General features: G+C 41.9%; 2 protein-coding genes across 2 annotated transcripts in view; both read right to left on the reverse strand.

Annotated features, from left to right (window-relative positions):
• Nucleotides 1-473: 473 nt before the first annotated feature.
• crk (v-crk avian sarcoma virus CT10 oncogene homolog) lies at nt 474-9868 on the reverse strand. Its single transcript, XM_061073207.1, has 3 exons — nt 9349-9868; nt 8121-8710; nt 474-4193 (listed from the first exon to the last, which is right to left on the reverse strand). The coding sequence occupies exons 1-3, from the start codon at nt 9566-9568 to the stop codon at nt 4056-4058; spliced, it is 948 nt and encodes a 315-aa protein (XP_060929190.1). The 5' UTR covers nt 9569-9868; the 3' UTR covers nt 474-4055.
• Nucleotides 9869-17350: 7482 nt separating this feature from the next.
• Nucleotides 17351-26237, reverse strand: part of lrrc75a (leucine rich repeat containing 75A) — a 50188-nt gene continuing 41301 nt past the window's right edge. Inside the window, exons 4-5 of the mRNA XM_061073674.1 lie at nt 18840-19113; nt 17351-17953 (exon numbers count right to left, since the gene is read on the reverse strand). Coding sequence (XP_060929657.1) covers nt 17351-17953; nt 18840-19113 — 877 coding nt within the window. The remainder of the gene's footprint in view (nt 17954-18839; nt 19114-26237) is intronic.

Below are 26237 nucleotides of genomic sequence, written 5' to 3' on the forward strand. Positions count from 1 at the left end.
ATACTTTGTTTTTGTTAGATTTGTTGTGTCTAAGAAGAATTTTATTATATATTTTTTATAAATGCATTATTATATTAATTAAATGATCAAAAATAATTGTTAGAATAATATAAAAACCAAAGCGGGTGAAGTTGATTAAGGATCACTTGTGCTTCCTAAATAGACAGATTGATATCCCTGAAGTTTAACGGACTTGGTGTTACTTGGTGTTATAATCTGACGGTAAGTGTTCCCTTAATTTTTTTATGCATTATGCTACTATGAATGGCTTCTGTAGTGAGGCAACTGGCATGTGCAGCATGGATGAAAAGGCTCTTTGGCCAAGAATTGTAGAGTTATAACAGTCAGAATTCAAATACATGTTATATTTGTTCAGGTGGTAGCTGTTGGAAAACGCTCAGTAAGAAGTTCCTGACTCCTGGCACATCATTTTCACAAGCATACAAACAGCTAAAATAACATTAAACAAATAATTTGTCATGGGTTTGACTTTATTTACTAGTATATTAACACATTACATGCTACAGAAAATAAAAAGGTAATTTCAATTGTCTTGAAAGAATATAGTGTTATAATAAAATGGCACATTTTGATATTAACACAATTACCACTGGCATTTTGACACCCCTTCCTTTTAAGAAAGGAAATGAATGACTTCATGCAGGGCTACTAAAAAAATACTTCTTGGTGGTTTCATTGGCAACACAATTTATAAGATAATGATTTATGTAGCTAAGCACTTGCCATGTGCGATGTGAGTGACAAAGAAGCTTGATTTGATCACAACGACACAGATAAAAAGGGACTTTGTCAAAAAAAAAACTGGCAGCAAACACAAATGTTACTTTCCTAGACCAAAGACTTTTCCAAGAAGTCGGACAAATATTTTGAAACCAGAAATCTTTTAACACGGGTGTGTGGAATATGGCCAACTTGAAAATACAAAGTGAAAGCGCGACAGATGTATGTCAGGCTGAGCTTTAAGTCAGGGAAACTTGTGTGTGGGAGTAATCAGGGATCACTGAAAACCATAAAAAGGAGAGCATAGAGTCAATGCAAACTCTGCATAAAAGCAGGTAAGTGCATTCTGTTAAAAATCTAATTTCATAATCTTAAATCTCATAAGCACTGGCAGAATATGGTTTCCAGAAGGATCCCATCTTTCTGAATGTTGCCACAGTGCCACCTAAGGGTGGCATGCTGTGCTGGCCAAAAATACAGAACCATGACATCTGAGAGAAACCTTCACTTGAAAGACACAGCAAGTTTTCACTGATCATATTTAAAGTGGAGTAAATTCACTCACGCAAATGTCTAAGCTGTATATCCAGCCTGCTTCAATCCAAACCAGTTTAGGCGTTATGATAAATGTGGGTAATGATTGTCAGGTGTCAAAAAGTAGATTGATTCAACCTCAACAGAATTCCAACCCTTTTAGAAAAAGGGCAGTCTGTACTATAAGATTTGCCTGATCTCTTGGCGATACGAAAATGGCAGAGGGTAGGGAGAAAACAGTGAAAGAAAAAGTCCACGTTGGCACGTGCATCGTCAAGGCTTTGAATAGAAGGATTAAAAAAGTGAGAAAGCACAAGGAAAAGGTTTAAAAGGACAGAATATAGTGCAAGGTGATAGCGGGATTATGAAGAGGTTAAAATCAAAGGGTAGGTTCCAAATAACACCACGTTCTTTTTTCTTCAACACATTTGACAAGATCTGAACACGGAGCAGTTTCGCTAAGGTAGTACTCAGTGAGCTGAATGGAGAGCACTAATATAAAGAAGACATTACTAACTAACATGGTGGAAAACCTATTTTCATTCTGTTCAACTTCATTCATGCACATCAGATGCAGAACTGGAACAAGTGGTATTGCGATGGCTGGGGGCAAACAAATGTGCCCAGTGCCCACCCATCCCCACCCCCAGTCAGTTGATCTACTTTGCACCAGCAGCCAATCACTCCTTGCAAATTGTACATTGAAACTGTTTTCCTGCAGTCGAACCCAGCCATAAAGAAAACTACAAAATAATAATACAAATATTTTAGCATGTAATGACAATGACACAGTTCATCAATCATAGCAATATGTTATTTTTCTTACAAAAAGACTACTTGGTGGTTGTAGGTAATGGGTGGATGGGGTGATCACAGAGCTGAAGAGAGGTTGAATGTAGTGTTGCCTTCATCTCCACCTCAACAAAGGTTTCCATATAGATGCACTGCTGGGACCTGCTCTACGGCTGGGACTACATGAGCTCGCTACTGGTGGCTGTCTCACTTTTAACATTTGGCATGATGGGGGGAGTTAGGGTTGCTCCTTCTTAACAACTGTTCCCCTCCAGGTGACTTCACTTTTTCAGTTTTTTATGAGACGTGATGTCTCTTCCTGTTAATTATCCCAGTGATAAAATGCTGCAGATGTCTGGGCATTTGAGTCTCTCTCCGTACGACGTGTGTCACTCACATTCTTGGGTTGAACCAAAACAATAATGCATTCATGTCAAATAAAAACAAAAGTAGATGCAAAGGTTTTTTTTAACTTCAAAACACGATTCCCTTGAGCTTAGGTAAGCTGCGGACATGTCAGATCATTTTCTTCTGTCCAGCTTTGGAACTTAAATATTAGGTGTTGTAATCTCCAACAAATACCTTCAATAGCACTCAACCCTTATTACTTTCATTTCCTGAATGAAGATATTACCACTTAGGAAATACCAGTCTGGAAAAATGAGGCACAACTGTAGAAAAAAACCAACACTGCCATAGCAGGTTTTAGTGAATGACTGTATCCCGTTTGGTGTCAATGCAAGTTTGATTAGCTCATTACAAACATGCACAGTTAGGGGGACACAAACAGATTATAATTAAAAAGGAAAGCTGGACTTTTTGGGAAATGCACTTTTTTACTTTCTCTTTAAGAGTTAAATGGAAGATTGATACCACCCTCTTGTCTGCACGATAACTGACAGCAGGCGTTTAGCTTAGCTTAGCAAAAAGGCTGGAATTCGGGGAAGCAGGTAGCCTGGCCCAGTAACAATTTGATGTTTTACAGGTGATTATGTGCGTGACTTCTTCACCAAGTGGATTGATTTACTATCTGCTAGTGGCCTGACACCTGCTCCTGGCCAACAAGTAGGTACAAAACACTTGTGAAACTGAATGGCGTGAATATACTTTATAGTTTGTTTGGTCTAAACAAACAGGATATAACTTGCTGATTGGTGAGCTTAAACAATGGTGATTGGTGGATTCGCTCAGAGCCAAACAAGCCATTTCCTCCTGCTTTGAGTCTTTATGCTCAGCTTAGATTATTAGCTTCATATTTACTGCTCAGGCAGGAGGTGTCTTTCTTACTCAAGAAAGTGAATAAGCATGCTTCACAATCGGTCAAACTATTCCTTCAACAGTGTGTAAAAAATAAAATAATAGTGCCATAACAGCTTCAAACAAGATGAAAAAACATTGCAGTGTACTGTTACTCTTCAACTTGTTACTGTATTCCCAAGTGACATGATGCAGCATGAGTGATCCTACAGCGGCGTAAACATGGTGACGGATTAGGATGAAAAATGACACTGCTGAGTGTCATTATCTACTGGCTCCAACACAGGAAGAGGAAGTGGTTGAATTCTGTGGCGATGGGTCTCCTGAGGAGTGAGTGTTGATAATGTGTCCACGACAGGGACATGACTAGGGGAGGATCTGAACAGTGTTGCCATACCCGCAGAACAGGAGATGCAGTTTATCTTCTGTTTCCACTGTGGAGTATATGACCCATTCTGACTTCAGTCAGTCAGTCAGAGCAGGCAGTGGAGGAGGGCAGGTATGATACATCAGAGGGGTAGAACTGGAGGATGTTTGAATAACAGGTGACCAACAAGGCTCTGTTTATTTTAGCTCTCCGTCATTCTCGGAAATTGTACTTGGTGCAGGTAAGAGCTGGCGCAGACGTGGGGGAGGACAGAGCAGGTGAGTGTGTGGAAAAGGAAGTAAAGGAGGGAGGGGTGAGGAAGTGTTGATTACTAGTGTCCAGGTCTCAGCCCTGCTGTCCGTTCTCAGCTGAGTTCATCCTCGGCATTGTGCTGGTCCAGCAGTTTGACATGAGTGAAGGGAAAATGGCCACGCTTGCCTTTACATTCCCCCTCCCACTGGCCATTTACGTTAATTTTGGTCACCTTCACCATGTCGCCCACCTGAATGGAAGGAGGGGAGAGAGGAAAGGTGTGAGAGTGCAGAAATAACCAGCGAAGAAGTAAAAGTAATCAATATGCAGAAAACCTACAGTCCTCTTAAACACATAACAGTCAAATAAAGCTGCAAATGTCCAGAGAAAGGTCAGTGTAGAGTTTGGCGCAATTTTTATTTATATTTCCGTTGCTTACAGATTTCTGATTTAGCTGACATGGAATATATGAAAAAACAAAAGCAGTTAAGTAAATCATTAAACTTATATGTAAACCACACATGTGAACAGTAATAAAGCCAATTCAGTTTCATTTTATGAAAAACATTGACTATCAATCTTCATTGCAGATAAACCAGGTAGGATAAACACAAAGTTTTCTAACTTCAATCTGCACTAAACTGTTTATAAAAGGCTCTGCACACAACGTCCAGCACACAAACAATAATAAAGTGGTCAGTATATTGTAGAACTGTTTGAAGAGGACTCACTAATGACAAGCAACAATTCAGAAGTTGCTCCAGAGCTTTATCACAGGACAAGCAGCAGGTTTAGAAAAGGCACTGCACTTGTTCATTTTAATGGGAAACATGACAAATGCATCTGGCTGAAACCAGGGAATATTTATCAATTTCTCTTGAAAAGAAACTTATCTGAAATCAATTAATCAATCGTCCAATAAGCTAGTTATTAATATTCAGCAGAACAACCAAACCACACAATGACTAATTGTTGCTGGAGTGCTGAAATTGAACATTCTGGACTATTCATCAGATGAAATGAGAAGCTTGAAGCCGAGATTTTACAGACTAAACAATGATTGGAACTCTATTCCAAACATAATTGGTGATGTGAAAACGCTGCTTAGCTGCAGTCCCTCTGTCAGGAGGACACACGTATGGTTACAGTTGACCTGCACAGGCAGAGGAGTGGCTGTACCTGTGTCATTGAACCTGTGCAAACAAGGATCAACAGTCAGTTCCAAAGTTCAGATCTTTGTGAATGATGACTGAACAGTCAGACGTTAAAGCTCTTCAAATCTTCCAGGAGTTCTTCTATCAGTGTGATAACCTGGCCCCAGCCCTGACACCTGTGTTTAATGTGTAACTGGCAGCATTCGCATCCCACATCACAGCTGCCGGTGAAATAAAACGAGTGCAGCAATTAAGATACATTGAACAGGTGAATACCTTGCCTCTCCTCCAGTGGTTTCCTGTTTTCTAATATTTCACAGAATAAAATGTCCTGCATTGCTGTTGTGTGGGGCTGGAATAAACTGATTCTTTTCAAACATTTGTTCAATAAATGTGAGTAAAAGATTAAGAGATGTAGCAAGCGTCATCTTCAAAGAGTTTCTCTATCTGACCAACACTTTCTATCTCCACTGGATGGTATTTGTTCTCCAAGAACTGAAAAGACTGAACTTTAGTAAAGAGATGTTATGTTAGGGTCAACTGAGATGTTGGTAGATAAGCCATGTGTGGGTACAAAGGTTAAACATTCAAAGACTTATTTGCTTTAAGGATCTTGGTAAAATGTGGCTATCATATAGTATTTTTTGGAGTTATATTTCACTATACAATTTCTGCATACAATTATATGAGTATATGTGGGTTTTTTTTAAATGAAAAAGTTCTAAACACTTCACACACAACCATCGAACAACAAACTAATAAAACTGCAAACCACCTCCAACACCGATGAAGACGAGACCGTCAGAAACTGACAGAGTAAAGCATGATAGACTGGAAAACACCTGTGCGATGTTTTCACTTTGATGTCTGAGCAAAACTCAAAGATATTTTGTTCACCTTCACATGTGATAAGCAAAAGCACACGTGAGAAGAGATTCTCGTTCAAATCCAATCCAAATGGTGACACAGCTGCAACATGACAGTAAAAACTCAAAATGACTCTGCTCGCATGCCTTGCTGCTGCAGCTGCTGCTTGTGGATTTCATTAATTAAGACCGCTGTTAGTTTGTTATGTGGGTCACTCTTTGACAAGAGTGTTGTGTGCAGGAGGAGCTCCAGGGTTTTGACAGGGCAAATTTGGTGCTCCTTTTGTTTGTGTGTTTGTTTTACAGAAGGTTTACCTGGAGACGGAGCTGAGGATTATAAATTGATGAGGCTTTATGCAGCAGGTACCAATGCATTGACAAACTATTGACTTGCCTGCATGTTGGCTCAGGACATCTCTGGCTATTACCAAGTAGGCAGACCCTATCATCATTATGCAACAAGCCACAGCCATTTGACACACACTGATCACAGCTGCTTGTTATTGTAATCCATCACTAAATACTATGTAGGGTGTTTGTGTTACTTTGGCTCCCTGTGTTTACAGAATAAAGGGAGACACTAAACACCACAGACAACAAGATGCAGTCACGTAAAGCAGCACCACAAACTGAGGCCTAGAAATGATCGTGCAGCTGATCAACACCTCTTTGGCAAAGCTTTAATTCAACAGGAAAAGCTTCACAGTGGTCATTCTACAGATGAAGAGACTTCAAATGAATATAAAAAAACAAAAGTTCCAGCTGTTTAAATGTGGAGATTTGCTGTAATTGTCAGTGTTTATGTCATAGCTAACTGAATAACTCTTGTAAGGGTCTGCTAGTTTTGCTCGCCACATGGACGGATTACCTGCAGGCACCCAAAGCCTGCTCAAACGTGGTTGGTCAAACTAGATACAGAAACCAGTGGGCTTCTGGCCCATACATCTTGTCCCTCGCCTACATATTTCGTCTATTCACAACACGCAGAATCTGTTTTTAGAAAGTAGTTGTAGGACTACTCTATACTGGGACTGATTTATCGCAGGTGTCTGTCAACATTTTCACTGCCTTTATTTCAAACTATATGCACTGATTTCGTCTTCACAGATCTAAAAATAAATCAATGTCCAGGTTTCATAAAACTCTGCAGCCACCGTCACAACTTTATGATGCTGAAAAGTTTAATTTAAAACTTGCAAAACATGCAGTAGAACCTATCAATTCATATGAAACCAGGATAACATGTATATATGACTGCAAGTTAGTTTCAGCTGCTGAACATCAATCTTCACGATTGGTGGGTTTACTGAAGACGACACAAAGAAACTCAAGCTAATTATTAACTGTCCAGTATCACAGTGCTGAGTCATGACTGGAAAACTAGAGCTGAGAAAACAAGCAGCCTCACACAGGTCAAAGCCAGACAAGTCTGCCACAGGTGGGAGTGTTAGGAACCAGCCCAGACTCTACACAGGCTCTACTGTACATGACAGGTGGGACTAAGTAAAGTTCAAACAGCAGCAGTGGTTCGCCTCCACAAAAAGAAATGACGGTACGGTTTAGAAAACACAAAGGAGGGATCTGTATCTCTGGCGGTAATGTCCAGCAGGGAGGGAAGGAGACATGAGCACACAGCAACTGCTCCGTCTCCCAGTCAAACTCCAGGCTCAGCTGGACTCCTGGCTTCACAGAGGCTAAAGGAAATGGTCCTGTTCCCAAACACAAACTATTTCCTTCCCCCAACGACCTGCTCCGTGGGAGCCTCGCTCTTGCTTCCGGACACTTTTAACAGTCCAGCTACCGGGAGCAGAGCTCAATGGCCATTTTTATATCTGGGAAACCCTTTTATCTTTTACTGTTAAAAGGTAACGTGGAAGCAAAAGCAAGTCTTTGCTGAATGTTGAAGCCTCTTCCGACTTAACAGATGAACTGTACTGTCACTACACTGATCTCTAGAGAAGTGTTATTATTGAGAAAACTACACAGAGGGTAGAATGAGTATTTTTTGACGTTGATTCCTGCTCAACAAATACAGAAGAAACAATCCTTAGCATCAAAAAACGTGAGTTCAGACTTGATCAACTTCACAGGGCTACTCCTACATCATGGTAAGAGGATGCTTGGAGCCAAGGCGAAACACAACACGTCCATATTTACCTCTAAGGCCAGGGCTGTCTTGTCGTAAGCATTGGGCACCCTCTTCTGTATGGCCCTGGCAAACACAGGTCCATTCTGGAGGTTTGGGAGAGGGGTGGGCTGGGCGTACTGGCTGGGGTCTCCCAGAAGCGGAGTGCTGGACTGCGTCGTGGAGCCGTCAGAGTTCCCTAGCATCCCCATCCCTCCCGGCGGCCCCCCAGGCACCCCAGGCCCAGCCACCGAATTGGGAGATGCCGGTCGGTACTTCTCCACGTACGGCACTGGGATCATCCCCGCCCGGCCCTCTGAGTTCTGGGCATTCCACCACTGCTCTTCTGGCTTCTCGAGAACGCGGAGGATGTCACCCTTCCTGAACGGGAGATCCTCCTCATCGTTGCCAGGGAAGTCGAAAAGTGCTCGGACGTACTCGTCTTCCAGGCGTGGTGGGGGGCCTCCGCTATGGCCCACGCTGATGAAGGAGGTGTGTTTGGACTTGTTGATGGGTTCTATCAAGGTGGTGGTGTCCAAGTAGTGGATTTTGTAGAATTCTAGCAAAGCGGGGAGGGCGTCGAACTCCTGGTCACCGATACGGAACCTGGGATGCACCAAACCTGATGAAAACAAGGGAGGATGGAAACGGTGTCAGAGAGACAAGTTACCAACTTCAGCATGTTCAAATGTGTCAGATGTGAATCCTGTTTATTTCTGTAACTACGTGCGATGGTGGTGATTTCCAGAATGACAAGGATCTCTGTTTCCTTATTTTGCATTTTGTTCCTTCCAATAAAGCGCACTGCATCTCAGAAAAGGTATGAGGAAATAAAAATAAATATTCTGCTGCAGCACAGGCAGGAGACGATGTCTGGTCAAAGTCTGTTCAATCCCGTCTGACTTTTGAAACATTTAAAACTCTTCCAGGGTCAGCTGGTGATTGAGACTCATTTATAAGGTGCCCCAGTCCACACATTGCTACACTCACACCGCCCATCAACGTGCATCAGTGGGATCTACTGAGACACCGTGTTGTGTAACATCTAGTGAGCGTGTCCTGATCAGAGGTGTGTCTGTCTGCTAACAAGCCATCATTACATCAGCACGTGTTTCGGGGTGTCTGGCCTGCTGTATCCTCCTCTCAGGAGGGAGGAGAAGGGACCCCACTGCGCACCGCCTTTGGTGCAAGTCATGCAAGAGTGGTCGCATCAGCATCTCCAGCCCACAGAGGCGCCTCCACAGCCCGCGGCTCTCTTACCTGGACCGGACTGCCGGTTGTTGCTGATGCTGTTGATGATGTAATGCGAGACTTTGGAGTTCTCCGACACCGAGAGCACGTAGTCGCCGGGGCTGGTGATGGAGTCCCGCACCAGGAACACGCCGTGCCGCTGCCCCTGCAGCAGGGACACAGCCTCCTGCCTGCTCAGCCGGCCCCAGTACCAGCTGCCGCGGTCCTCCGCGTCAAAATTGCCGGCCATGATAACCACTCCAAAGCCGAGGCTTCACCGGGCCTTCCCTGCTCTCCCTCCCGTTATCCACAAGCGGAGCCTTCAACTCATACAAAAACTTTAGCGCCTAGAGCACGTTCAGTAAACAGGAGACATCCGCAGCCGCTCGTCTGGACATCAAATCTCCGACACAGCGACTCCACCAGGAAGCACGAAGCACCGGAGACTGGTCTGAGAGCAGAGTTCTGCCTTGTTCGTCTCACCGGAGGTTTGAGCCGCACAATTCCTGCTACTACACCGCGGCCGATGACAACTAACTTCAAAAACTGAAATGGCGGATACAGGAAAACAAAAAAAGACAAATCTCGCCGGATGTGACGCGATAGTTATGTGCGCCAGACGCGCGTGGTCAAGCTGGGGGACAGTAACCATACTTCCGTATGAAGGGAAACGAGACAATAATCCTCAAAGTACAAGTTTCAACCAATCATAGTCTAAACATGAGAGACAGGTGTCTTAAATATTCTAATATTGAGCCTGTTTGGTTTCCCATCCAATAAAATTGTCTATATTTTCCGTTTTTATGCTTATATTCTTTTGCTTTTATTTTGGAGATAAAGCCAGTAAAGTACTGTTTCCGGGTCCGACTGTTGGACCTGTCCGTCATGATGTGTGTGATGTGTGTTGTTGTGAAATGTAAAGTGTGTCTCACACCCCATGTGCTGCTCTGCTGCTCTGCTGCAGACACACTGCAGACACACACTCCTCACATGTGTGTGTCAAACTCTCCTCTCCATCATGTGTTTAACTACATACCTGCCTAGTTAATAACGGCACATTGGCACTTCGCAAAACATTCCACTAGATGTCAGGCGAGGACCATCCAAATCAAATGAAACATTCCAGTATCAGTGTTTTCCACACCTGACTGTCAACACCTCTGTCCACAAGAAATCACAAGATAAATCAAGAATTAAATTTGTGAAAATACAGAAATTGTTTATCTTTATCCCCTGGAATCATATAAAGTGTTTGCGTGGGTGTGATCTAGGTATTACTTATTTTGCAGGTACCAAAATCTGTTTCCACATTTTGAAGACTAGCAAATAATGTAAGTCATGAAATTCTAAGGTGAAGACATGTTTTAAGGGTTAGGTTTAGGTTTAACTTTGGGTTAGATAACGGTAAGGTGAGGCAAGTTTATCTGTATAGCACATTTCAACAGCAAGGCAATTCAAAATGCTTTACATAAAATATAAAAGGCATCATGACAAGTTGTCAAAGCGATATAAGACAATTCAAAATGGCGCATTTAAAGGAAATTAAAAGTTAGAAAGGAGTTGAATACAGAACATAAAAAAGTTTAAAATACAGTACAATAAGAAATAAAAGGGTGAAAATAGGAGTGCAATTAAAGAAATTAGTCATTGTATGATTTAATAAAAGCCTCAGGCAAAGGAAGTTTTCAGCATTGATTTAAAAGAGCTAAGTGTTGGGGGGCTTGTTCCCCTAATGTGGAGCACAGAAACTGACCTTAGAAAGCAGACCTGTTTCAGACGACCTGAGGGGTCTGAATAATTTATCAGTAGATCCAAAATATATTTTGGCCCTAGACCAGGGGTGTCCAAACTTTTTATCCCGAGGGCCACATACAGAAAAAAATACGAAGGTCTGGGCCACTCACGCTGCCACGCCCCCCTGCCCTGGAGCGTACTGTTGACAATCGCGTCGCTCAGGGCGGGGGGGGGCGTAACGGTGTTAACCGAGAAGTACAATACAGTGGGCCATAGTCCATTACATTACATTTAGCTGACGCTTTTATCCAAAGCTACTTATAATAAGTGCATTCAAGGGTACCCGAGGGTACAAACCCAGAGCAAAAAAAATCAAGAAAGTACAATTTCTTCAAAAATAGAGCAAAACTACAATAAGTGTGCTATAAGTAAGTGCCATTTAAGTGCTACTAAATTATTAGTTTAAAAAAAAAAAAAAAAAAAAAAAATAATTTTTAATTTTTTTGAGGCGGGCCAATTTAAAATGGATGGCGGGCCGCAGATGGCCCGCGGGCCGTAGTTTGGACACCCCTGCCCTAGACCATTCAGTGTTTTCGAAAACCAACAGCAGGATTTTGAAGGTAAGGGTTAGGCAAAATATTAACTCAATGAAATGTCTTCTGAAGTCATGGAGACGTGTGTTTGTTTCTTTTGTTTTCAAGCTCCTTAATACACCAAGAAGATACTTGTATTAATCCCACACACATACTCATGCAAATGAGGGACATTTTTCCTCTGCTTTTAACCAGTCTGGTGAACACAGCAGGACACAAAGAGCAGTGGGCAGCAGATGTTGGGGGAGTAAGGTGCCTTGCTCATGGGCACTAGACAGTGGGGTAGGGAGAGTCCTCTTGGACTTTTGAACAGATCCAAGTGTTGTCCATCCAGGTTTGTTTTTTTGTTGTTACTGCGTCCAGGTATGTTTTTGTTGTTACTCCGTGGAGTCAAACCAGAGACCTTCCAGTCTGATGTCTTCCCAATTTTCTGCCCATAGTCCAAGTTTTCTGCCACTAGTCCACCACCTCTCCCAACATCCATACTCCTGTACCAGGTTGTGTGACACTGGTCCTCTGGTCTCAGAGACAAACTAACCATGTGCTTGCATGAATTTAAACATGCAAGTTAAACACTGGAAAACAAAATGCTCCATTGCACATTGCATGTGTTTAACTGAACTATTATTACATATGATAAAATGCTGTACTCACAGGATATTACCTTGAAAAATGCAGACACAATCCCAAACTAAAAAGCAGGTGTTTAGGTGTTGGTGGAGGCTCTTCCACGCTGAGGCCTGGATAGTTTGTGCTGCTCTCCGGGCCTCCACACTGGATGCAGCTGACACATACAATCCAAGCATTTGCTGTGGGTGGAACAGACCTGGAGCAGTCGTCACAGTCAAACACAAAAAAACCCCCAAACAGGATATGTTTTTGTATCACAGAATTTATTGGCAAGATCCATGGCATAACAGAAAAGGTTAGGTTGTACAGTGTCACCTACTGTTGGCCTATTTATCAATCCACAGAGCATCTGTTCTGCTGTATTGTCTCAGTAAGCTGGCTTGAAAATAAAAGATCCATGGGAGATGTTGGAAAAGGTGAGCGATAGAGGAAGGTACTGTATAGAGAGTAATTGAGAGGTATACTGAATATAGAATATATATAGAAGAAAGACTCATGGGGAAAAAACATCCAAGGCCACAGACAGTCACGCCTTCGGAATCACATTAGTTTCTATTTTACATCTCACAATACATCACTCATAGGGCAAGACGTGCACGGCAGCTCTGCATCCTCTAGTCACTAAAAGCATCCATTGTTCATGCCTGCTCAGTCAGTGCAGCTAAACAACATCTCATGTCTCATTGCGATACATGAAGGGAGTGGTCACACTGTGTGTGGTGACGAGAAGAGACGCAAACAATAGACACATGGCTACAGTAGGAGCAAATGATAAATACAGTTATAGTGAAAAAAGTGAATCGAGTGAGAATGTTTGTTCAATATTCTGACTAACACAAGAGTTTAAGTCAGTTTGCATCTTCAGACACTTGATCCTTACTGGGTTCTTATTCTTAATTAGTGTTTTATCTACATGAAATTACTTTTTGAATACCAGGGAATCATTTTAATAAACCATGGTCATTCACACGTGTGTGGAATCATATCAAAATATCTGCAGGAGTTACATTTGATGTTAGTGTAAGATCAGACTGCACCGAATCCATCATATCACTGAGTGATGGATCAAAGGTTATAAATTAAAAGCCCAGTCTGTGTTCATACATCGGCTTAGTTCCAGTAGAGATGTCCTCGCTATGATTTGCATTGACCTTAACATGAAAACCGACAAGTGCATGTTTTCCGCACATTAACAAGCATGTACACGTCTCTCTCATCTCCACTAACCAACACTGTCTGTCTGCAGAGAACCTGTCTATAAAACCAGGAATCCACTCTGATCCACCATACATGATATGCAAACCTTTAAATCACAGTATGAACTCATTACTTAATAATCAGTATTTGACGTTCTTTCATACAATAGCTCCAAATGCTAATAATCACTGTGGTTTACAAGGACGTTCTTCCTTTGTCTCACATGAATCATGTGTGATGCTGCCGGTGATTGTATAGAGCACGGCGGCTCGTCTACTCTCTGTTTAAAGGGTTCGCTGTAATGACTTGTGTGTAAAATCCATCTCAATGCTGCACAAGCTCAGAGCTCAGTGTGAAGCTGCTGCAGATTAAAGGGAAGATTCTTCTTGTAAAGAACACGTAATGAACATCTGCATATTAGGATCACAATACGTTCAATGACAAACACAGACCATAAAAGGTTGGTTAAAAGACCTTGTTGCACAGGCTTTACATGGACTTCTAGGCTCAGATCACTTTTAATATCTATTTTTAATGATTATATAAATATTTTAAAATATGGCAAAAAAAAAGTATTTTGCAATGCACAGTTGATCTCCTACACAGTCTGTGCACATTATTTTTCACTCATTCAAAAAAATATCTTGATTTAGATGTTAGTCTTTAAATTTCACATTTTAAAACACAGCCTGTTATTTACATTGTTTTTATGTTGTGAAAATCAGGTTAAAACTCGATAATTTTGCTTGTCAGAATGTGTATTCAATAAAATAGTCTGGCCATCATTTGGCCCAATGCTACTACGGCAAATCAGTTGTCAAGTCATATAGCTCCACATGTTGGATTCTCATCATGTGTACCTGACCTTTCCACAAAGACATGTGCAAATCTACAGAGCTAAAGTAAAGCTGATAAACAGACGGGTTACAAATGGCATGTTTTAATTAATTTTACATAAATAAACAACACTTTTTTTAAAGGGGAACTCTCCCGATCCTGAACAGCAGAGGCCGAGGTTTCCTGACTTTAAAGGCGTCAGTATAATCTGTCAGAAAGGCTCAGACGATCAAAAAGGGTCAGGAACCCTCCTACCCGCCACACACGCACACGCCCACGCACACGGACACACACTAACAAACACTCTTTCGACATAAGGATTTGGTCTATGTGGGTCAATGGGTTTGAACTTTTAAAATGTTTCCCTTTTCATTGTTTTACAAAACAATTTCTGTCACTTGTCATGTGAGCAACGAAGGTCAAAATGATAAATGTCTTCAGAGTGATACTGCAAATGGAGATTAAATATGGGTATAACCCCATATGTAAACAATGCTCTCTCTCCAAGGTCACTGAGACTGTGTTTGTGTTAACATCAGGGCTTTTCCTCGGTGTGTTGGTCCACGATGCAATGCGATGTATCTGTAAAAAGCAGTTCATCACATGACCAGTGGGGGGCAGTCACAAAGTGATAGGTTAGCAGCGGTTATGGATCACCACGGCTATGGCAGAAGAGAAGCTTGTGAAGCTCGTCCACATGTAATACCAATCTATGATGTCACAGCTTTCATTTTCTCTGGCATGAGCTCAACATCAACAATACGGTTCCCTTATCGAGTCGTCTTGGCCTCTATTTATGTTGTGCAAAAGTGGATAATTGGATGGCACGGTGGCGCAGTGGATAAGATTGTCGCTCACTGGGTTCGAATTGTATTGTTCTTCTATGATTCTCCCTGTGCCTACATGGGTTTTCCATGCATCTTAGGTTAATTTTAGACTGTAAATTGCCCATAAGGGTGAATGTGAGGGTGAATGGTTTATTGAATTGTGACCTGTACTTCCTCTCTTGCCTCATGTCAGCTGGGATCAGTTTCACCCCCCTACCCCAACACTCAAAGGATAAGCGATATAGATAGCGGATGGATGGATGGAAAAATGGATCTGCTGTGCATGAACTGCCCCCTAGTGGGTATTTATGAATCCATAAAATACAGACAAAGTACAAAACCAAACATATTTGACTATGGAGTTGCAGCACTAGTGTGTGTGTATATGTTCACTGTCTATTTGGAGCAGAACACATCAGAACACTTCATACAACACGTTGGTTCGATTTCTTTCCTCATAGCATCGTCATGGTTACTTTTTCAGATTTAAGAGAGCTCCTCTAGTGACAGAAAATATTATAGAAATGTTTTCATAGGCGGAGGAGAGAGGTACTTCTTACAACACTGAGCATCACAAGTACAACCAGTGGAGGGGCCTGGTAGAATATACACAAACACCTGATTATATAATAATAAACAATTCAAAAGCTCTGTATTTTGATGATATTCATTACAAACAAGTGTTAAAGAGGTGTAGTGAACTCTTGTGTTTTTGGCATTGTTGTATTGCACTGAATGATACTGCCCAGTGTTTGTGTTATTTCATACACACCCTGTACTCAGGCATTATTCCAGCCTCCATGGTGGAGTCAGCTGAGGTGAAGATTTGTGATGCAACACCAAAGCCTCGCAGGCGCCTTCATTTTTAATGCCACATATGTAAACGGCTGCACAGGCTGAGGCGTATTAGTGCACGGGACAGCTGTCTGGAGAGAAGCATAAACTGTATACGTACTTTTTTTACACACATTTTAAACTGCTTGAGCATGAGCTTCTCTGGGAAGTTAATATTCTCTGCCTTAACATAATCCTATATTCCATATCAATACAACCTCTTCCAACGGGTTCCTCGGAGAGTGAGGCTCAGCTTCACTCCCAGGTTTGAAGTATTACTCATGTACACACATATGACTAAACCCAGACCACAAAAATAACAAATATGGTTCCTTGAATTGTGCGGTGTTCCTCTTGAAATGGCTAATCTAACTGACTGCATACTGAATATACAGTGTATATACACATATATACTGTACTATGCACTGTACATCCAAAAATACTGTTAGATCTTAAAGCTTTGCATGGACTATAAGTGACACATGGAGGGAAAGCACTAGCTGGGTGAGAGCTACATACTACATAAAGATATCTGCGGCCTAAATTTTGATATGCCATTGTAAACATGTGATTTACATTAGTGAACAGGAGTGACACATGACCTAGATTATGAGGAGAAGGGCTACTAAATATTTTAGCTGGACCCCCAGGACTTTGGGACACATGGCAGTAAGACCACTGTGCTTTACAAGCTGCCTACTTTTGGTTTCAGCTGACTAATTTCATCCTCGCTGCACTTGTCTTCCAACAGAGTACCGTGCATCTGCTCGTTTCTTGAGTAGCAATGGATTTCTACAAATCTGTTGGCCTGACTTTTGAATCCAGTCAATCTTTTTGTCCATCTGGCTGCATGTGGGAGGGAGATATTTTAAACATTTCCTCTAGTTTTGTTGGGCAAATAATTCATTTTTCAATGATTACTTTGTATGAGTCTCCATTTCTATATTTTCTTTGAAATCTCTCTACCAGTTATGGGAAGTGTTACAGGCACATGTAGGTATTACCAGGGTTACCAGGAGGAAGGACCTGAATAAAGATTATCATTCTATACATAAAAGCCTCACGTGATATAATTAGTCAGTCTAGTCTAGGTATAAGCGTTTTCAGCCTATGAAACAACAGACGGTTAGGATAAAGCTGATGTCCTGTTGGAGATTGTCTCCTCCTGTTACAGTCACAAGGGTTCAGCAACAGCTCGTCCAGACTCGGATCGGTGGAGGGAGTATCGAGTGGCGTGTTCATTTTGGATCACATCCTGCCACCGCTGCAGCCTGTTTGCCTTTGAGCACACTCCGTTCGCCTCTGCAGGAACCCTCTCTCGTGTCCTGTCACACCAGACTCGATACAGGATAGGGAAGTATTAGCAGTGTGGAGCAGCAATCAGGTCAAGTAGTCTGATTGGTCGGTCAAGTCGTCCTCCTCCACCCTCATTGGCTCAACGGCCCCGGAGGAGTGCAGCGACTGGCTGGAGGAGGACAGGCGGGAGGAGTGGCTATGTGTGTCATCGTCCTCCGCCATCACAGCCCTCCTCCCCGGCTGCTGCGCTCTCCTCTTCGCCTCCTTCTCCCCACCCTCCTCCCCCTCTTTCCTCCCCCGCCCCCTACCAATTTTCCTCTGCTCCTGCACTGTCCACATGCTCTCTTCCTCGTCCTCCTTTCCCTGCACCTCCCTGTCGAAGTCCAGCAGCTCCTCCATCATCTCCTGTATCTCCATCTCGCCGTCCAGCTCCTCCTCCACCTCTGACCGCAGATCGCCCATGCTCTCCGTCCGGTTTGTGTCATCTGTCTCCTCCTCTTCCTCGAGGCCCCTCAGCCTCTCGGGTGGGTCGCTGGCCTGACTTTCTCCAAACTCCAGGATGGTGGGCAGGTTGCCCTGCTTGGGGCAGCGCTTCCTCAGGCTCACCAGGAAGGGCTGTGGCAGGGAGAAGATGTCAACGTTGTTTCCCAGGTCGATCCACGTCACGCTGGGGAAACTGAATGGATCCTACAAGGAACAAAATATAAACAAACTGATCACCTTTGTCTCATTTTAAGTAAATAATTGCAAACAAATAAGATCAATAGGATTGTCCACATGAACCACCTTCACACACTTTCAATGTAGGAGGTGCCTGCATGACACATGGAGGGAAACCCCTCAGTGTTTCTTCTTGTAGCTAACACAGCTGAAAGTGAAATTGAATTAGAGCCTGACAGGAGAGACCTCTGCTGCATATCTTCTCAGCCTCTCTCACCTCTCCTCCTGCCTTCTCTCCACTGCCCAGTCAGACAAACATGCATACCAATCAAAGAGCTTGATTTAGTTTGTGTAGACTTGTACAGCCTACAGGATTTAAAAAAAAAAATCTTTAGGGAATTTTCACAATTTCCTAGAGAACATAATACATTTCAGGGAAATCAGGAATTGATTTGAGTAGCCAAGTTTAGTTCCTTGAGCATTTTTCTGGTGCCACAAATACCTTTGCTCTGGAGGTTCAATAGTTTAGTACTGGGCCACCAGATGCATTTGTCTAATTTTCATGCTTCTTCATATGCGCAGACCTGGTGTTGCGAATATAGCTGAGAGCAAATCTTACATGGTGTCACCTTAAGGCTCAGCAAGAAAAAAGTGGTGGGACCAAGCTGTGCATGATTCTAGAATGACATATCTTTCTGTCTCCTTTGATTTAGTGGCTCTTGTGACTTGTGTGATTTCTGTGGTATCTTTGGACATAAAGTGCGTGGTTGATGGAGGTTGTCGGAAATCAATTGTACTCCAAAGGTTTTTGCTCTTGAGTACACACAAGGTTACAAGCAACAATACTATATTGTAATGACATTTGATCAGTACATTTAAAAATAGAAATCTAAAAGATAGGTGACTCCCCGACCTTCAGTGCATCAGTGAGCTCCTTCAGAATAGTTCTGGTCAGCCTGTTTCCATTCAGTGCCAGGGTCTCCAGATGTGGCAGGGCGGTCAGCGTGGGCAGGAGCAGGAGGAAGGCCTCGTCCGTCAGCTCGGTGAAGCCCAGCTCCATGCTGGCCACCGTGGACGCATGGCGTTGTAGGTGTGCACACAGACGCTCCATGTCTCGAGCCACCAGAGGGATACCGGACAGATCCAACGCCCCGCTGGACGGAGGGGTTGACAGCACCGCCTTCAGGCTGGAGACAGACACATGAAGATTTTTAATGTGACTAGCAATTCCTGATGTGTGTTCATACATGATTTTTCTTCATTATTGGATCATTTGCTGCCTGTTTGTCATGGCCTGTTCTCTTGTCCTGTGTTAATGCTCAGAATTATTCCTTGTCATTAGTGAGTGCTCCTCAAACAGTTCTAATAGAATGTCACTTCTTGTGTTTTCTTGATGTGTGCAGAGCTATATATAAACAGTCTATGTTGCACAGTGACGTTAGAAAACTTTGTGTTCATCCTACCAGGTTCATCTGCATTAGAGATTTTATAGTCAATGTTATGTGTGTGGTTCATTTATCGTTTTTCGTTTGAATAATTTACTTAACTGCTTGTATTTTTGCATATATTGAATGTCCGCTGTCTCAGAGGTCTGTTAAACAAGCTTCTACAGCTATTAATGGCCACATGCCGCAAGTTTTGATCACTGGGGTAGTTCATTTAAGGATGTTAAAGAAGAAATGCTCCACACAGTCCGTAGACTGAAGGCACACTGTCCCGCCCACACTGACTGCCACAGAGTGCTGGTCGTCTGTTTAGTCCAGTTTTATCCATGTTGAATGTATCACATGTCCAAATTGCACCAAATGCGGTACTGTACTGTTTGCAAGATATGCGTCAGACAAACACATATTTTTGTGGAATTAGTAGGTAGATGCATTTTTCTTATATTTCATTATTGTACTGTACCTGTTGCCTTTTACTCACTTTTGGTTATTCAATCCATATGAGTGGCTTCACATATAACTATTTTCAGTTAAACACTCATTTTGAACTTTTGCCACTTTGCGTGGCAGCATATAAATATTTCTGTTTCCACGCTTGTGTCCTAATGTCTGCAAATTATTCACTGTGAGGAACCGATTCAGCAATGCATCAAACAATAGCTTGCCTTATTGACTGTAAGAGATTCACTGCCCCTCTCGTGTTCTGATTTATTCAGCCAGTTATGAGCAGACCCTCTAAATGCGTTACCCCTGCTGGTCAGTTGTGCGTTGTGTGTAAGGATGTGTGACAATACAAATCAGCTACACATTTGTTATGGGAGCACTGGGTAGAAGTGAACCAATTCAACCAATTTTAAATAAATAAATAATAAAATAAGTCCAGAGGGACGCCTAGGTTTGGCAAAGAATCTTGTAAGAATCCATGGTCCGGTCCATCATCTGACTTTAAATGGTATTTTTTCAAACAAAAACGACATTTGTCATAAAAATGATGACAAATAATGTACACATGCGCGGGAGGTTTGGGGACACACATGCACAAAAAGCCAACCGCCCCTTTCAGCACAAAGGTTTACTGAGAAACCAGTGACTGTGGCACAGACTGTGGGATCCACTATTATCATCAGTTGATAGAAGATTATATTTATTTATTCACATACCAGAGAGACTCCAGTGGAATCTAGGCCAGAGCAGCTTAAAGCAAAGCAGCGAACATCGGTCAATTTAGCCTTCCCACAAAAAATAGTTTCACTCACTTTCCCCAGGGCCACAGCAGAGTCATCTGTCACCCTGTTATATTTCTGGTTCAAATTCTGGGGTCAAGGTATGTGACAGCTTTTCAAAACGCCAATTTACCAACTTCATTATTTAAAGGCAGATATTTTGACTTGACATAGCAGGAGTAGCACAGGAGTTAATAGTAACAGTTACATGCTCTGTTCTGTTGTGAGGCATCGTGAAAAACACCATGATCCTGAGTCCAGAAATGAATTGATATCTACCCACTTATTCCGCAAACATCTGTCTGTCTGTATGTGGAACATGCATCTCGCTAACCGTACAAGTTATTGGCTTAACACTTGGCCTGTGTATAGTGACAAAGGGAAGTGCAGTGTCAAATTTGGTGAAATTTGGACACGTGATACAGTACATTCAATATTAATTCAAATGAAATAAACAGACATTCAGCACTCTGTTGCAGACAATGGGGATGACGCAGTGTGCCTTCAGTCTGTGGATGAATTGAACATGTCTTCTTCTACGTCCTCCAATATACTGCAGAAGGGGTGGGCAAAATAGCCTTGTGATCATATTTTGATAAGCAGGAGTTTATCTCTATCATGGCAACTACATTCACAGAATGACTTCCTCTTTAGCAAAATGTCTGCAAAGTAAAAGCAGATGTCTGTTTTATTGCTGCAAGGCTTTATATCGAACTGAAGTATAGAGATTTTAATTTGAAAAGTTGTGAATTAAGGTCTGAAGATTGTGTCAATGCTTTACAGACCTCTGAAATATCTGACATACCATGAAGGAAAAAAAATACACCAGGTCATTAAATCATTCAAACGTATATATAAACCACACGTGTGAACAGTAATTAAGAATTATTTTATGAAAAACATTGACTATCAAATCTTCATTTCAGATAAACCAGTTAGGATGAACACAAGGGATGAAAGTTTCTCTCACTTCACTCTGCACAAAAGCTCTGCAAAATTCCAGCACACACACACACAAGTGACAGTATATTATAGTACTGTTTGAGGAGGACTCACAAATCACATTCAATAATTCTGAAGTAGCTCCAGAGCTAGGTCAGAATTTAGAGCGGACACTAGGTCAAATTTAGAACAGTCAATGCACAAGTGAATAGATCCATTGCATCATTCGTTTGAATATTTATGCCTGTGCTTTTCCTGCTGGACACGGCAGTGTTTTGTTAATATGCCTGAGTGAATGAAGGGCAGGTTAATGGGCCGTCTGCCTCTGGCATCTCTGCCCAGTTGTTGCCAAACCTAATCCTGTCCAAGTGCACCTTGTTTAGAACTCAGAACAACATGCTGAGTCTGCCTATGGGGCGACACTCTGGTTACAAGACAACCAAAATATGAATATATGAATATGATATAATATATAATATGATATGAATGAGTAGAGGACACGCTCAGAAGGTAGAGTGGGTTGTCCATTAACCAGAAGGTCAGAAGGTCCCCAGTCTGCATGTCCTGAGGCACTCCTGGAGGCTGTGCCAAGAACATATGGTGTATATGTTCAGTAAACGGTGTGTAATGGAAAAAGCTCTGTGTACGGAAGCGCTGTATGAATGTGTGTTTGAATGGGTGAATGTGACTTGTACTGTAAAGTGCTTTAAGTGGTCGGTAAGACTGAAATAGCTCTATATAAATACAGTCCATTTACCATCACCATAGCAAGGTAAAAATACTAATACTAAAAAGGAACACTCCAGAAAGTAAGAGTAAATATTTGCAGCAAGATGTATTTGAAGTGTACTTCAACCCTTAGTTTTGGCTGAAGTGTATGTGATATCAAAACCAGCATTTATGTATTTCATTGGGGAACAGTCCTATAATTCAGATTACAGCTCAAAAAACACACTGAGGTGTGCAGTATCTTTGCTGTATCAAAAGTAAAAGTGCTCATTATGCAGTACACTGTCCCTGTCAGTGTTATTATTATCATCTTTGGGGAGAATGCACAATTTTGTGTTGTAGCTGTTTAAAGTTCAAATTATTTGTCCTTAACAAATCTCTAACAATGTTTGTCCTGGTCAGAGATTTATAAGTTGGAGTTGAGTAAATGGAAGCATAACATAGAAATTGCTTCTCACAACTGTCTTTTCTTTGTCTCGTGAGAAATGAATCCTTTCTTATTTATTTGCAGATTACTTAATTCTGATGTGACTCTCCTAAAATACCCCAGGAGAAATAATGAGCAAGAGACTGGAGCCTCTAGTACATAATTTGATCACTGTCACAAATTTCAGAAATTGTTTAGGCTCACATGCAAGACAATCAAGTTTGCTTTAGCTTCTTAATACTATATCAAGAATCTAATTATTTTAGATGAATATTGAGGAGTGTAGGGAGACAGAAATATGGATAGATATAAGTATCAGGTTGGAAAAAAGAGGAATTTCTTAAGAGCTAAATTTAAAAGGTAGGAGAAAATAGTCTAAATGTAATATTGGTCCTAAATACAGCTTCCAGAAGAGAAATAAAAGACACATAAGAGAGATCTTGTTTTGAATGTTCTTTTTCCTGGGTAATAAGTACAAGTACATCAAATATCTATATGAGTGCATTACTTGAGGAAATGTATATAGGTAGATAGCAAGAAAGAAAAATGTTTTAATAAATTACACATTGACCATTTTAACCTGTGCAGACAACTATCATTAAATCACTAGGTTTAGTTCAGGATACACATTTTAAATTCCACTGCCACGCAACACAACTAACACATCAGGAGCTATCTATGATGGTATCCAACTCTTAACAACCTGTTTGTTCGGGTCACATCAACTAACCTCTACTATGACTATAACAAAATAATTTAAAACGTTCAGAAAAGTTGACACTCAGTCATGCATTATTTGCAACTTTGTATATCTCTGTTTTATGCTCCTTGCACATCACTTTTGTGTTCTTCTGTAATGGTGTTACTTTACGTGATGGGATTTGAAGAAGTCTCCCGCCGACCTCACAGTAACCTCAACATGTCGCTGCAATTTTTCTTGCAGTTATTTACATGTCCAGCTCCCATGTGACAGAAACAAGACTCTGGTGCATGCAGCTGAAGGTCAGGGCAAAAAATACAAAAACATTTAATCCATATTAAACTAAGCTGAAACAAAACGATTGTTGTTTTTTTCCTCTCTAGTCCCTGAATCATTGTCACTACCACCACCTTAACAAACTTCCTCTGGGAAATACAAATATTTACGGTTCCACAGCTGGATGAGCTCACGCTTGAAGATCAGCATCATAAAAAAGACACTGTGAACTGAGAACATATGAAACCTGCATTCATTTATATTTGCTCACTGAGGGAGGCAGAAAAAGCTGAAGACACAAATTTGACTTATCAGCAACTTATAAAGTGGATGTGAGGCGAACGTGTTAGAAAGCACAATTCAATATTCACCCTCTCTCTGTTTGCTCTCCTCCAGCTCCTGAAGGGATTTCTGGCTCTGAAGGTACAGACAGCTCTGGACCCAGACCAAGGGAGAGTCTGAGACCTCGTTCAGACCCGGTGTTAACATCTGTCATGAGTGATCCGAACACACTAACATGAGTCCTGAATGCGTCTTGAGATCGGATCACTCAAACCACATTTGGAAATGGTCTGGAACACATGTTGCCACATTCCTTTTGGCTTTGTGAATGCAAATGTTGTCCTGGGCCACATATGAAGGACCACCTACTCAGCTGATGTCCCCTGACCCGCTACAGTTTCAAAATGAATCAAATGTATTTTGATGCTTCTCAGTGACAGTGTTGATTTGCTAGTGACGCACACAAACATTGTCTTGAGACACATCTTTAAACTCATAATGGGTTAAAACAACATAAATAGGTATTTGCAAACACAACAGATGAACAGGATTATTTGCATCCAGAGCGGGGACGTGAGATACAAAAACAAGTGGTCACAGGAGACACATTCAGGACACATTTTAATACCAGGTGTAAACAGATCAACTTAAAACTGTCAACTTATCATTGCATCTCTCATGATGGATTGTTAATACCAGGCGTGAACAAGACCTAAGAGACGACCCTGATATGAAATACTCTCTGGCTTTTGATTCGTAGTGTAAGAAATTAGTTTTGCACATTTCTCATCTGTTGTTCGCCTGCTTAGCTCGGCGGGATCTCTGAGGGACAACAGAAAAATTGGCAGTTTAATATAACATTGCTTGATAGTCTATAAGGAAGAAACAATCAATCATTGAATATTAGTATTGAAAAACCCAATCTGACTTGACAGAGAGTAATATAATAATAAGTGTAATGCGGCTTATTCCAATATGCCAATATCCTTCACTGTTATCCAACCACTGTAGTTTATTTTATTATTGTATCAATCTACCATACAGCCGTGGCCAAAAGTTTTGAGAATGGCACAAATATTCATTTTCACAAAGTCTGCTGCCTCAGTTTTTATGATCGCAATTTGCATATACTCCAGAATGTTATCAAGAGTAATCAGATGGATTGCAATTAATTGCAAAGTACCTCTTTGCCACGAAAATTAACTTATCCCCCAAAAACCATTTCCACTGCATTTCAGCCCTGCCACAAAAGGACCAGCTGACATCATGTCAGTGATTCTGTTGTTAACACAGGTGATAGTGTTGACGAGGACAAGGCTGGGGATCACTTTGTCATCCTGATTGAGACAAAATTGCAGACTGGAAGCTTTAAAAGGAGGGTGGTGCTTGAAGTCATTGTCCATCCTCTGTTAACCATGGTTACCTGCAAGAAAACACGTGCAGTCATCATTGCTTTGCACAAAAAGGGCTTCACAGGCAAGGATATTGCTGCCAGTAAGATTGCACCTAAATCTACTATTTATCGGATCATCAAGAACTTTAAGGAAGGTGGCTCAATTGTTGTGAAGAAGGCTTCAGGGCGCCCAAGAAAGTCCAGCAAGCGCCAGGATCATCTCCTAAAGTTGATCCAGCTGAGGGATCGGGGCACCACCAGTGCAGAGCTTGCTCAGGAATGGCAGCAGGCAGGTGTGAGTGCATCTGCACGCACAGTGAGGCGAAGACTTTTGGAGGATGGCCTGGTGTCAAGAAGAGCAGCAAGGAAGCCACTTCTCTCCAGGAAAAATATCAAGGACAGACTGATATTCTGCAAAAGGTACAGGGATTGGACTGCTGAGGACTGGGGTAAAGTCCTTTTTTCTGATGAATCCCCTTTCAGATTGTTTGGGGCATCTGGAAGCAAGCTTGTCCGGAGAAGAAAAGGTGAGCGCTACCATCAGTCCTGTGTCGTGCCAACAGTAAAGCATCCTGAAACCATTCATGTGTGGGGTTGCTTCTCAGCCAAGGGAGTGGGCTCACTCACAATTTTGCCTAAGAACACATCCATGAATTAAGAATGGTACCAAAACATCCTCCGAGAGCAACTTCTCCCAACCATCCAAGAACAGTTTGGTGACGAACATTGCCTTTTCCAGCATGATGGAGCACCGTGCCATAAGGCAAAAGTGATCACTAAGTGGCTCGGGGAACAAAACATCGAAATTTTGGGTCCATGGCCAGGAAACTCCCCAGACCTTAATCCCATTGAGAACTTGTGGTCAATCCTCAAGAGGCGGGTGGATAAACAAAA

This window comes from Limanda limanda, chromosome 6, assembly GCF_963576545.1.
Source record: "Limanda limanda chromosome 6, fLimLim1.1, whole genome shotgun sequence".
In the NCBI taxonomy this organism is placed as follows: Eukaryota; Metazoa; Chordata; class Actinopteri; order Pleuronectiformes; family Pleuronectidae; genus Limanda; species Limanda limanda.

Bases quoted from the DNA above. Each gene is read 5' to 3' on its own strand.
- crk (XM_061073207.1), bottom strand. From the start codon at position 9,568: ATGGCCGGCAATTTTGACGCGGAGGACCGCGGCAGCTGGTACTGGGGC. The intron at 8,711-9,348 runs GTAAGAGAGCCG...TGTTTTCATCAG, and splicing joins CAACCGGCAGTCCGGTCCAG to GTTTGGTGCATCCCAGGTTC. The intron at 4,194-8,120 runs GTAAATATGGAC...CCTTCCATTCAG, and splicing joins AGACAGCCCTGGCCTTAGAG to GTGGGCGACATGGTGAAGGT.